Source organism: Felis catus, chromosome A2, assembly GCF_018350175.1.
Source record: "Felis catus isolate Fca126 chromosome A2, F.catus_Fca126_mat1.0, whole genome shotgun sequence".
Lineage (NCBI taxonomy): Eukaryota > Metazoa > Chordata > Mammalia > Carnivora > Felidae > Felis > Felis catus.
Window position 1 is genome coordinate 20,300,250 of NC_058369.1, and position 13,865 is coordinate 20,314,114.

The following is a 13,865-nucleotide window of genomic DNA, read 5'->3' on the forward strand; positions in this document are numbered from 1 at the left end:
AATTCAGATTTCACCAGGTTTTCCATCCATGTCCTTTTTCTGTTCCAAGATCTCATCCAGGATACCATGTGGCACTTAAGTTGTCATGTCTCCCTAGTGTACTCTGGTCTACAAGAGTTTTTGAGTTGTTTCTTGTTTTTTCAGGACCTTCACAATCTTGAGGAATACTAGCACTAGGAGTTGGGGGGGGGGCACAATAATTTAAGCCAATTTTTTTAGACAGTAAAATTTTATGATGAAGATCTAGAAACTGGGCAAAGCAGTAACAGCAAAATTAATCTCTTAAGACACATCCCAAAAGTGTTAAGAAAAAGGTGGCTTTCCTGGTGAACTCTAATAAACATTCAAAGAAAATTAACATCAATCCTCAAATCCTTTCACAACATAGAAGAGAAAGGACACTTGCTAATCTATTCCATGAAGCCAGCATTACCCTCATGCCAAAACCATATAAAGCCATCACAAGAAAACTACAAATATCTTTCATCAATACAGATGCAAAAACCCTCAACAAAATACTAGCAAGCTGAACACAGCAACACATTAACAGAATTATAGATCACGACTACGTGGGATTTATCCTAGGAATGCAAAAGTGGTTCAACATACAAAAATCAATGTAATATATTAATAGGATGAAGAAAAAGAACGCATGCTTATCTGATTAACAGAGAAAAAACATCTGATAAAATCCATTACCCTTTTGTGAAAAAAGAAAAAGTAAACAAACTCAAACTGGGAACAGAAAAGAACTTCCTCAACATGGTAAAGGGTATTTAAAAAACCCACAGAAGGGCACCTGGGTGGCTCAGTCAGTTAAGCATTTGACTCTTGATTTCAGTTCAGGTCATGATCTCATGGTTCGTGAGTTTGAACTCCATGTCTGGCTCTGCGTGGACAGGGATTCTTGAGATTCTCACTGTCTCTCCCTCTCTTTCTCTGCCCCTCCCCCACTCACACCCTCCCTCAAAATAAATAAACTTAAAAAAAAAAAACCCACAGGTAACATTACACTCAACGGTGAGAATGAAAGCTTTCTCCCTAAAAATCACAAAAAAAGACAAGGATGCCTGCTTTCACACTTATATTAAACACTGTACTGGAGTTCTAGCCAGAGCAGTTAAACAAGAAAAAGAAAGAAAAAGCATCCAAGTTGGAAAAGAAGTAAAACTATCCTTACTCACAGGTAACATAATCTATATATAGAAAATCCTAGAGAATTCACAAAAAAAAAAAACGCTAATTAACAAATTTTAGGAAAGTTACAGAGTACAAGATCAACACAAAGAATCAGTTGTACTGCTACATGCCAGCAACAAACAATCCAAATATGAAATTTAGAAAATAATTTTGGGGCGCCTAGGTTGACTCAGCTGAGCATCTGACACTTCATTTCAGTCATTTCAGTCAGGTCATGATCCCAGAGTCGTGGAATCAAGCCAAATTCCCTCTTGGGGCACCTGGGTGGCTCAGTGAGTTAAGCATCTGATTTCAGCTCAGGTCATGATCTTGTGACTCATGAGTTAGAGCCCCACATCGGGCTCTCTGCTGTTAGCATGGAGCCCGCTTTGGGATCCTCTGTCCCACTCTCTCTGCCCTCCCCCACTTGCTTTCTTTCTCTCAAAAATGAATAAACATTTTTTAAGTTTCATTTATAATAGTACCAAAAATAACAAAATATTAAGGAGTAAGTTTAACTCCAAAAAGCACAAGATTTATACACTGAAAACTACAACATATTGCTGGAATAAATTAGAGAAGACTTAAATACATGAAAAGACACCTTATGTTCATGTTATTAGAAGATTTAATACTGTTAAGAAAGCAATACTCTCCGAAATGGTCAATAGTCAGTGCAATCCATATCAAAATCTTAATGACATTTTTTTTGCAAAAATGGAAACACTGATAACTAAAACTATCTTTAAAAGAACAAAATTGGAGGATTCACACTTCAGATTTCATTTACTTATTGTAATCTGAGAGAGAGAGAGAGAGAGAGAGAGAGAGAGAGAGAGAGAGAGAGAATATCCTAAGCAGGCTCCATGCTCAGCACAGAGCCCAATGAAGGGCTCGATCCCACAACCCTGGGATCATGACCTGAGCCGAAATCAAGAATCAGATGCTGAACCAACTGAGCCACCCAGACACCCCCCACACTTATTTCAAAACTTACTACAAAGCTACAGTGATCAAAATAGTGTGGTACTGGCATTAAGATAGACATATACACCAATGCAACAGAACCAAGAGTCCAGAAATAAAAATTCACATTTATAATCAACTAATTTTCAACAAGTATGCCAGACCATTCAATAGGGAAAGAATTTATTGAAAGACCAATAGATCATTATTAGAAAGACTAATGGTGCTGAAACAACTGGATATCCACATACAAAAGAATGAGGCTGAGGCCTTGACTCATACCACATACAATAATTAACTCAAAATGGATCAAAGACCTAAATGTGGAAACTTAAACTATAAAACTCTTAGAGATACACATAAGGGTAAACCTTCATGGCCCTGAAATTGGCAAAGGATTTTTATTTATGACACCAAAAGCATAAGCAACAAAAGAACAAACACATAAACTGGACTTCAATGTTTAAAACTTTTGTACATCAAGTGACGTTATCAAGAAAAATGAAAACACAATCCATGAAATGGGAGAAAATATTTGCAAATCATATCTGATAAGGATCTAGTATCCAGGATATATAAAAAACAATTCAACAACAACAACAACAACAACAACAACAACAACAACAACAACAACAAAAACCTGACTTAAAAAAGGGCAGAGAACCTGAATGGGCACTTCTCCAAAAGATGCTCTATATCATAAGATGATCTATATTCATCAAAGAAATGAACATCAAAACCACAATAAGATACCACTTACATCAACTAAAATGACTAGAATCAAAAAATCAGGACATAATGATCATAAGGGTGCCTGGGTGGTTCAGTCAGGTAAGTGTCCAATTCTTGATTTCGACTCAGGTCATTATTCTCCCAGTTCGTGGGATCGAGCCCCGCATTAGGCTCTGTGCTGTCAGCTGCTTGAGATTCTCTCTCTCTCTACCCCTCCCGCTCACACACAGATGCTCTCTATCAAAATAAACATTAAAAAGAAGAAGAAAATAATGATCATTGGCATGGATGTGGAGAAAATGGAAAGCACACTGTTGGTGGTAACATAAAATGGCGTAACAACTATGGAAAAGTTTGGTGCCTCCTCAAAAACTTTTTATAAAGTTCAACATAGAGGGGCGCCTGGGTGGCGCAGTCGGTTAAGCGTCCAACTTCAGCCAGGTCACGATCTCGCGGTCCGTGAGTTCGAGCCCCGCGTCAGGCTCTGGGCTGATGGCTCAGAGCCTGGAGCCTGTTTCCGATTCTGTGTCTCCCTCTCTCTCTGCCCCTCCCCCGTTCATGCTCTGTCTCTCTCTGTCCCAAAAATAGATAAACATTGAAAAAAAAAAAAATTAAAAAAAAAAAAAAAGTTCAACATAGAATTACCATATGATCCAGCAATTCCACACTAAGGTTATATGCACAAAAGAACTGAAAAAGATACTCAAAGAAGTATTTGTACACAAATGTTCGAAGTTAGCATATTCACAATAGCCAAAAGGTGGAAACAATAGCCAAAAGATGTTTATCGAAAAATGAGTGGATAAACACAATGTGGTTACATTTATACAATGCAATATTACTCAGCCACAGAAAGAAATGAAGTACTGATATATGTTAGAGCTGTGAAAGAAAACTGAAAATATTCAGGGCACCTGAGTGGCTCAGTGGGTTAAGCAACCAACTCTTGATTTCAGTTCAGGTTATGATCTCACAGTTCATGTGATCGAGCCCTGCGTCAGGCTCCACGCTGATGGTGTGGAGCCTGTTTGGGATTTGGGGATTTCTCGCTCTCTCTCTCCATCCTCCTTCCAAATAAATAAGTAAATCTTTTAAAAAAAAATTGAAAATACACTAAGTGAAAGAAGCCAGACACAAAAGGTTATATATTTTATGATTCTATTTACACAAAACATCCAGAATAGGTAAATTTATCAGAAACTTGCCTACTGGTTGCCAGGGGCTTGGGATTGGGGGAACATATGGAGTACTGTCTAATGGAAATGGGGTGACGAAAACATCTTGAAACTAAAAGACATTGTAATGGTTGCATACAACATTGTTAGTCTACTAAATACCACTGAATTGAACGCTATAAAATGGTCAGTGGTCAATTTATGGTATGTGAATTTGACCACAAGTTTTTTTAAGTGGGAAAAAAATCAGGAGGAAATGCCTCTTGGATAACTTAAGAGATCAACATAGAACATATAAAGGCAAACATGTTTAATAAAGGTTAACTCAAGGGGCACCTGGGTGGCTCAGTCGTTAAGCCTCTGGCTTCGGCTCAGGTCATGATCTTGTGGTTCAAGAGTTCGAGCCCCACATCAGGCTGTCTACTCTCAACACAGAACCCCACTTCAGATCCTCTGTCTCCCTCCTTCTCTGCCCTTCCCTGCCTCGCACTCAATCTCCTCTCTTAAAAATAAACATTTAAAAAAAAAATTAAACTAATGGGGGGCCTGGGTGGCTCCGTCAGTTGGGGGTCCAACTTCAGCTCAGGTCATGATCTCACAGCTCGCGAGTTGGAGCCCCACATCAGGCACTGTGCTGACAGCTCGGAGCCTGGAGCCTGCTTAGGATTGTGTCTCCCTTTCTACCCCTCCTCCACTCACACTGTCGCTTCTTCAAAAATAAATAAACATTTAAAAATTTTTTAAAAAATAAAAAGTTTAAGAAGAAAAAGGTAAAATCAAGGGCACTGAAATACTAAAATTTTAGAGTTCAATTTAGAAACACATATATTCTTTTGGCATCATTTTCAAAACTTCCATTTAATTATGTTTATGAATAACTGTAATTTGGGGAATAACTGTCACTTGCCCAGGCAAAACTTAAACTTGTAATTGACTAAATTAATATTGGGGTGCCTAGGTGGCTCAGTTGATTGTATGCCCAACTTTGGCTCAAGCCATGATCTCACAGTTGGGTGAGTTCGAGCCCCGCATAGGGCTCTGCGTTGACAGCCTGAGATCTACTTTGGATTCTGTCTCCCTATCTCTGCCCTTCCCCCGCCTCTCAAAAATAAATAAGCATTAAAAATAATTTTTGAAAATATCAATGATAATTTACTTTATTATCAATGAAAGACCATTAATATAAAATGTTAAAGGTGCAGTCATCTTGTTATGCACAGGACAGTGAAGGTACATTACTCAATTCACCACGTTTTAAAGTGAGCTCTTTAAGTGGTACACAGAATTTATGGCCTATCCAATAGTGACACAATAGCTACCAATTACTGAATATTAATATGGGACAGACATTTGGTAATTTCTAATGTTATTCTGAATTTTCACAACAACCCTACCTTTTTTTTTTTTTTTTTTTTTTTTTTTTTTTTTTTTTTTACAGATAATAAAAGGGGCTCAGAGAAGTCCCAACGACCAATCAATTGGTACTTTGGTAGAAAAGGATTTCAAGCATTCATATGCCAACTCTGCAAATATACCCGTGAGACCTTGGGTCAAGTTATTTAACTTCTCCAAATATCAATGTCCTTATCTGTGAAGTGGAAGTGGTTGTTCTGAAGGCTAAATGGTAATACTGTCCATGCAATGAAATAAAGGCCCACAAAAAATATGCGGAATGTCCTAAACCTAAAGGTTGCCTGCTATTTAGAGATGATGTGTCTGCAACTAACTTCCAAATGGTTCCACAAAATAAGAAATATACACCCCACCTATAGAGAAAATATAACAAGATATTAACAATCATTGAATCAGAATGGATAAACAATCGTTTAAAATTTTCCATAAAAGTTGAAAAAAGGGGCGCCTGGGTGGCTCAGTCGGTTAAGCATCCAACTTCGGCTCAAGTCATGATCTTACAGCTCGTGAGTTCGAGCCCCGCATCGGGCTCTGTGCTGACAGCTCAAAGCCTGGAGCCTGCTTCTGCTTCTGTGTCTCCCTCTCTCTCTGCCCCTAACCCACTCGCATTCTGTCTCTGTCTCTCTCAAAAATGAATAAACATTAAAAAAAATTTTTTTTAAGTTGAGAAAAATAAGAAGCATTTCCTTTACTAATTTGAACCAACTCTTAAGTATGTGTCAAATGAGAAAAGCAAAGTGTGTGTGTGTGTGTACACACTCATGTACACGCACCTTACCCTGGAATAAAAGATCTCTGGAAAAACACACAAGCACCAGATAATATCTACTACTTTTGTGAAGGTAACAAATTTTCTGAGAGATAATGAAAGGAAAAACATTTTTCAGTATAGGTTGTTAACCTAGCTCTACCATTTTTCCACTATTTTGTAACCTTTTGTAATTTTTTAAATCATAAAATCTGTCCTCCCCAAATACACAATACTTAATGGCCTACCTGGCAGAAACTATACCAAAGCCTAAAATAAAGTCCATGTTAAGGACAGATCTTGTAAGGCTAAAATCGTGAAGGGGCGCCTGGGTGGCGCAGTCGGTTAAGCGTCCGACTTCAGCCAGGTCACGATCTTGCGGTCCGTGAGTTCGAGCCCCGCGTCGGGCTCTGGGCTGATGGCTCAGAGCCTGGAGCCTGTTTCCGATTCTGTGTCTCCCTCTCTCTCTGCCCCTCCCCCGTTCATGCTCTGTCTCTCTCTGTCCCAAAAATAAATAAATGTTGAAAAAAATAAAAAAATAAAAAAATAAATAAAATCGTGAAACAAATGTCTCAAAGCATTCTTATTTTTTAAATAAAGTTTGAAGATTCAAGTAAAATTTACCCAATAATAAGGATGACAAGATCACATATAACAATTTTCTATTCGGCGTCCATAACAATGACAAAATTAACATAAGGAAATTGATAATAAACCCAACTTCATTCACTCCAAACTATCTTGTGGTTCATTCTACCAGTTTCTTCCTCTACTAAATTTAACTGTACAACAGAACACTGCACTCAGCAACTACTCAAGGGATTTTGAGCATAAAATTACGTCCTTTATATTCCCCAATTTCTGTATTATCTCAACATCCAAAAATGTTATCACCACTCAAATAGATAATACTGCTATGTACAAAAATCTTGACAGCATCAAGAAAAAAAATACGAAATCAATTCCTAAAGAGTCTTAATATACAAGCTTTTATAAACCTTAAAGGTAAAGTTCAGTACACCGGAAAAAGAAAATTACAGGACATTGCCAATGAACTCCTCGCTCTGTACATTAACAAAGCGTTTAGAACAGGAAGATGATGCTAATAATTAAACGTGTATACTAATTAAAAGGCTTCGCTGAAAAGACTGAGTAAAGAAAAACTAAGGCCAATGTGACATGGACAAAGACGATTCATTTGGGACTCAAAAAGAACCATTACCCACACTCCAAAATTATTCTTCAAATTCGAAACCCAAGAGCTAGCACTACAGTAAGAGGAAGTGAGACGGAAACCGTCTAGGAAGAGAAGAGTTGAGCAAATGCCTGTCACCCTAGTTGAAAACGACTATAACCCCCGGAAATAGGCTCCCGGGAAGCTAGGCGGGCACTCCGAGGTTTGGTTCCCCGCAGTAGGACCCACACACCTCTCCCTCCATCCCTCCCCTCCACCATAGGGGTGGGAGGAGTGCCCGGAAAGCTCCGCCCCCCCTCGCCCGGTCAGAGAGCCGGGCGGGTGCAAAGGGAGGTGGCACGAGGCCGAGGGAGGGGAGAGCCCGCCCAGGTGACTGGAGCTGGAGGCGGAGACACAGCCAGGGAAGGGGGCCGCCGTACGGCAAGGAAGATGGAGCCCCCCAGCCCGTACGGAACGGAAAATGGGAAGACTAAGAAGAAAAAGGTTAATGAGGGGAAGGGGAGGCACCCCTCCTCCAGGCAGGGGCAAGCACACCCCTGCCCCCCACTCCGGGCGGAAGAGTTACTCTCGGGAAGCTTCTTTTGCGGACTGAGAGAAGAACGTGGAGGCCCCGCCCCCGAGCCAAGAATCTGAAGAAGGAAAAGTCCTGTCAGGCCCCAGACCCAGCCTCCCCGGCGGCCCGGCCCGCCCCCTCCTCGCCGGCGGCCCAGGCAGGTGCCGCCCCTCCCCCAGGCCGGCGCCCACTCTCCCTCCCGCCTTGACCACGCGCCCTGTCTCCTCTCGGCCCTCCCAGAGATCCGTCTCCCTCCTTCCCCCACTCACCTTCCCGGGCGGCTCCGCCGCTCCCCCCTGACCCCGCCAGCGGCCACAGTTCACACACACCGCCTCAGGTCCCGCACTCACTCTCCCTCACTCACACACAGCGCGACCACAGCTCCAGAGCGGCCCACATATTATGCGTCACTCGCGCGCTACGTGCCGCGCGCGCGCGCGCGTTCCGACTTGGCGCGAGGCTCGCTGGAAGGGGGCGGAAGGAAAACGCCAGCGCGAGGGAAGAAAAATCGAAGAGCCCGGGGCCGCCTGGGAAATGAAGTTCCTCTTCTAGGGGCGGGGCCCATCAGTCTTGATTGGCGCTTGAGTCCTTACTCCCGGCGCATTGACTTCTGGGGTTTATAGTTTTTCCGCCTGGATGCGAACTACTGTGTACTCATTGGCTGCTTCGGAAGGCGGAAGCGCATAGTGAGGCACCAGATCCACACAAGCTGGCGTACGCTACGACCGCTTGACACCTTCTCAGTAACCTTATTCTGCCTTGTGTGACTGGAGTGAGCTTCTGTTTTAGTCTCTAATTTGCCCTATTATACCTAGAGTATACCATTATCTAGGAAAATATTTCCTACAAGCTTATCAGAAAGCACAGCATTCATGAAACAGAAGACACTGGTTTTGTCTTCCTTTCTGTTCAAGACTTAACCTGTGGGATCAGTATTTATCCTAGGTGTCATATGAGGCAGAGAAAAGGAAAAAATTAAAAGGCCATAGATTAAGGCAGGGTCATCTAATTTAATTCCTTTATTTTGCAGCTGGGAAAAGTAAGGCCCAGAGAGAGTGAAATGACTTACCTAGCATCCCACACCCAATTAGCAATGGGACCAGAACGATTCTTGCCTCTGACTCAGGTATCCCTTTTTAGGGATATGAAAAATATGTGATTCCACAGCTGAGCAAAATCTCTCCCTGATAAGACCCTACCCAGCTTTTCTCTCTCCAGGAGAACTGAACAAGTTTTTATGCATTTCTATGCAGTCCTCACAGCCAACACTTTCACAGGGGGATCAGGAACCCAGCAAACCTGCCTGCTGCTATACTCAGGTTCCACAACTAGTAAGAAGCTGACCAGAGCCTGGATGCTGGATCTCTTGATTCCATTCCCCTTTTTCCAGAAAAGAGACCTCCCTCCTCATTTAACTATGTAACTTGGAGCAGCTGTTCAGACACAAAATTCTAGACTGTGGGGTGGCAGAGCCAGACTTGTCACCTCTATGCAACCCTTTTACCTGCAATGACGGCACAGCTCACTTCTTTGTGCTTTTGGAACTTTGCCTATGTTAGTAATGGCCACTACCATTTCCTTTGACTTTACAGCAGGCTCAGTTCTGAGCCAGTGTTTAACCCACACTTTTTCATTTAACCTTCACTACTACCCCACAGGGTAGATACAGTTAGCCATCTATACAGATGAGAAATCTGAGCCCAGAGAAGTGGCCCAAGGAACGGGGATCAGATTTGTGGGTCCAGAGGCTGCACTCACAGTTTTCCTATACCTATCCTCCAGCACTCCTTGAGCTGACTTCCTTACTGTGCCTCCCTGAGCCACAAAACCAAAATGCATGAGGTTAGCGCATTTAAGCCTTAGATACCGTCCCTCTGTCCCTCTGTGTCTAGGTAACACAGCTGTGATTTCCCCACTGGCTGGGAACCTGAAAGAGCCCTTGTGGGAACCCAGGGTCCCACTCACCTGCTCCTGGTGCAGCCTCAGTCTGCCACCAGATGGCACTGCTCCCCTTCAGAAACTCAGAATGGGGCTCTGGGTCAATGATGGGCTTGAAGAGCATCACAGAGGGACTTTGGAAAAGCCAGGACCTGGCAGAAAAACAGACACATAGACCAATGGAATAGAATAGAGACTCCAGAATTGAACCCACAAAAGTATGGCCAACTAATATTTGACAAAGCAGGAAAAAATATCCAATGGAAAAAAGACAGTCTCTTTAACAAATGGTGCTGGGAGAACTGGGCAGCAACATGCAGAAGAATGAAACTAGACCATTTTCTTACACCATTCACAAAAATAAACTCAAAATGGATAAAGGACCTAAATGTGAGACAGGAAACCATCAAAACCCTAAAGGAGAAAGCAGGAAAAAGCCTCTCTGACCTCAGCCACAGCAATTTCTTTCTTACTCGACACATCTCCAAAGGCAAGAGAATTAAAAGCAAAAATGAACTACTGGGACCTCATGAAATAAAAAGCTTCTGCAAAGCAAAGGAAACAATCAGCAAAACTAAAAGGCAACCAACAGAATGGGAAAAGATATTTGCAAGTGACATATCGGACAAAGGGCTAGTATCCAAAATCTATAAAGAACTCACCAAACTCCACACCCGAAAAACAAATAATCCAGTGAAGAAATGGGCAGAGAACATGAATAGACACTTCTCTAAAGAAGACATCCAGATGGCCAACAGGCACATGAGAAGATGCTCAACGTCACTCCTCATCAGGGAAATAAATACAAGTCAAAACCACACTGAGATACCACCTCACGCCAGTAAGAGTAGCTAAAATGAACAAATCAGGAGACTATAGATGCTGGAGAGGATGTGGAGAAACGGGAACCCTCTTGCACTGCTGGTGGGAATGCAAACTGGTGCAGCTGCTCTGGAAAACAGCATGGAGGTTCCTCAAAAAATTAAAAATAGAACTACCCTATGACCCAGAGATAGCACTGCTAGGAATTTACCCAAGGGATACAGGAGTGCTGATGCATAGGGGCACTTGGACCCCAATGTTTATAGCAGCACTTTCAACAATAGCCAAATTATGGAAAGAGCCTAAATGTCCATCAACTGATGAATGGATAAAGAAATTGTGGTTTATATACACAATGGAGTACTACTTGGCAATGAGAAAGAATGAAATATGGCCTTTTGTAGCAATGTGGATGGAACTGGAGAGTGTTATGCTAAGTGAAATAAGTCATACAGAGAAAGACAGATACCATATGTTTTCACTCTTATGTGGATCCTGAGAAACTTACCAGAAGACCATGGGGGAGGGGGAGGAAAAAAAAGTTAGAGAGGGAGAGAGCCAGACCATAAGAGGCTCTTAAAAACTGAGAATAAACTGAAGGTTGATGGGGGGGTGGGAGGGAGGGGGGTAGGTGATGGGCATTGAGGAGGGCACCTGTTGGAATGAGCACTGGGTGTTGTATGAAACCAATTTGACAATAAATTTCATCTTAAAAAATTTTTGTAATTAAAAATAGGGAAAGCCAGGACCAGGAGGCTGGAGAAGCAGAGCAGGAGCTATACATGGCCTGTAGAGTGGTCCTCTCTAGAACCTTTGCTCCACAATGCCTGCAGCCTCCCTACCCCTGCCAACACACACACAGCCACACAATTGATGGCACTCCCAGACTGCCAGTCTGGGAAGGGGAGGAGACGGCACCCTTGTTTCCAGGCTGCAGATGCATTCCAAGCATATTCACTGATACATCACAGCACAGGAACGTGTGCCAGATACACAAGCATGCACACCTGTGCATTGGCACCAGGCCTCACAGACAACATTTTGACATCTAAGCACATACAAGCATAAATCCACAGATAGTCCAGGCCCACACACCTGGTTTGGTCCGGCACATTGTCCATGAATCACTGGAAAGAGATTCCTTGGCCTCTTTGGAAGAACATCTCTGGACTGTCCTCCTCTGCTCTGCCTGTGCTGAACCCCTCCCTATGGTATGCCTCAGAAACAGCAGGCACCATCCAAAAGTCATGCTTACAGGGCTGCCTGGTGGCATATAAAGAGCAAGAGCAGCCCATCCCTGGCCCCAACACCAAGGGCTACAGAGTTGGATATGTTCTACCTGCCCTTACCCCTAAGCATGCCCATGTACTGAAGTAGGAAAATCAATAGCACCAAGTCCTCTGGGCCTCAGGATGTTCCACCCCTCTCTGCCACCCCTTCTTTCCAGTCACCTACTTCCAGGCTCACCAGATCCGGGTGTTCTCACCAGCGCATTCCCACACTGGTGCCCACAGTTCCTGGGCCTCTTCCTATAACTCCTTGGGACCAGAAGATCAGGCCAGCTATCCCACATCAACCCCCGCTCCACTGTTGGCTGAACAAGACTGCTTCCGCAAGTGTCCAAGTGCCACAGGAGCCACCATGGAGTAGCTTAGGGCTGTGAGGCTCTGAGGGCCCCAGTCTGGACAAAGAGGGAATTCCAGTCATTCATTTGGTGCCCTCCTCCTGCCTGGGAACCTTGGCAGCCCCCTAGGAAAATAGAGCACTTACCACCATTGCCCATGAGGTGTGCAAAAAACCACTCCTATATGACAGCATCCACATCCACCACTCTTGTTTTGCAGAGGGAGAAAATGAGACTCCACAGAGTTTGAGCCCCACCTTGTCCAGTGGCCACAGTAGCTGTGGTCTCCAGAAGTCAGTCTGTGCCTCCTATTCCCACAGGTTCAACTTCATAGAGGGGCCTGAGGCTCAAGTAGGAAATGAAGCAGACCATCCCCCCCAATCCTCCCCCCCCCCCAGCTCCCACCTACCAGGGTCTCAACAAGACTGAAGAGCCTCCGGAAGAGCCCCATGCAATCTTTAGGACATACTTGTATTTTTTTATATATTTTTCATCTGAAATTAAAAGTGAGCTGGTCATCCTGGGGCACCTGGGTGGCTCAGTAGGTACGGCATCTGACTCTTGATTTTGGCTTATGTCATGATCTCACGGTTCATGGGACTGAGCCCCGTGTCAGGCTCTGCACTGACAGTGTGCAGCCTGCTTGGGATTTTCTCTCTCCTTCTCTCTCTGCCTCTCTCGCAAGCATTCTCTTACTCTCTTATCAAAATAAACAAATAAACATTTTTAAAAAGTGACCTGGTCATCTTATATTTTATCTGGCAACACCACCTCAGAACCACTGCTCAGCCCTGGACCCCAAGGACTCCCTGCATGTGGTCCCCAGAGCCTCTCTTAAATCATCTGCAAAATAGTTAGAAGCAAGTAAGAACAGCTGCCTCCCAAAGGGTTTCATTAGACAGGCAAAGCAGTCAAGCCTCCTTTAGCCACAAGCTGATGATGTGAGTGCTATTAGGCTCAAATTCTTCCCATCTACCCTTCTCTCTTTAACCCCTTTGGTTGTGGTCAAGAATAAGAAAATAGTTTTTCCTCTTTACTGGGAAGAGTTTGCAGATGGAGATGGGTCAGCAGTGGAGTCCAGCCTGGGAAGAAAATAGACCTGCATCCTAATACTGGTGCTCCCATTTACCAGCTGTGGAACCTTGGCCTAATCACTCCGCCTCCCGAGCTTCAGTTTCTTTTGCTGGAAAGTAGAAATAACATCTTCTTTCTAGCATTGAGGATTAAATGTGATAATGCATGTAAAATACTCGGCTTGAGGCCTACCACACAGTAAGTGTTAGAGAAGTGATGACTATTCCTATTTTGATTATTCTTGGTCTAATGCTGTCCCTGTTTAAGTTCTTCAGCTGGTTTCTCTTTGCCCCCAGGACTAGCTGCTGGCAGAGCTCAGGTTTTCCTCATTTAAATGAGAAATGAGCTCCTCACCAGAAAAAAATCCTGGGGCATATTTTCAAAAGTGCTGGGAAGTAGCAGAAGAACCACCCTGGGGGAGATCACCTGTCCACCTCTCTGTCCCA

General features: G+C 43.3%; 1 protein-coding gene across 19 annotated transcripts in view; it reads right to left on the reverse strand.

Annotated features, from left to right (window-relative positions):
- The window catches only part of DCAF1 (DDB1 and CUL4 associated factor 1), an 89,935-nt gene that overhangs the window by 74,916 nt on the left and 1,154 nt on the right, over positions 1–13,865 (reverse strand). For 17 of the 19 annotated variants that reach the window (XM_045050770.1, XM_045050763.1, XM_045050741.1 and 14 more), the window contains exon 2: positions 9,927–10,051. The exons of 1 other annotated variant lie outside the window; for it this stretch is intronic. In XM_045050770.1, the coding sequence (XP_044906705.1) occupies positions 9,927–10,023 (97 nt within the window). In that variant the 5' untranslated portion in view covers positions 10,024–10,051. Of the gene's footprint in view, positions 1–8,230; positions 8,400–9,926; positions 10,052–13,865 lie in introns of those variants that run through there. One more of the 19 variants, XM_006928825.5, reaches the window with a different exon arrangement.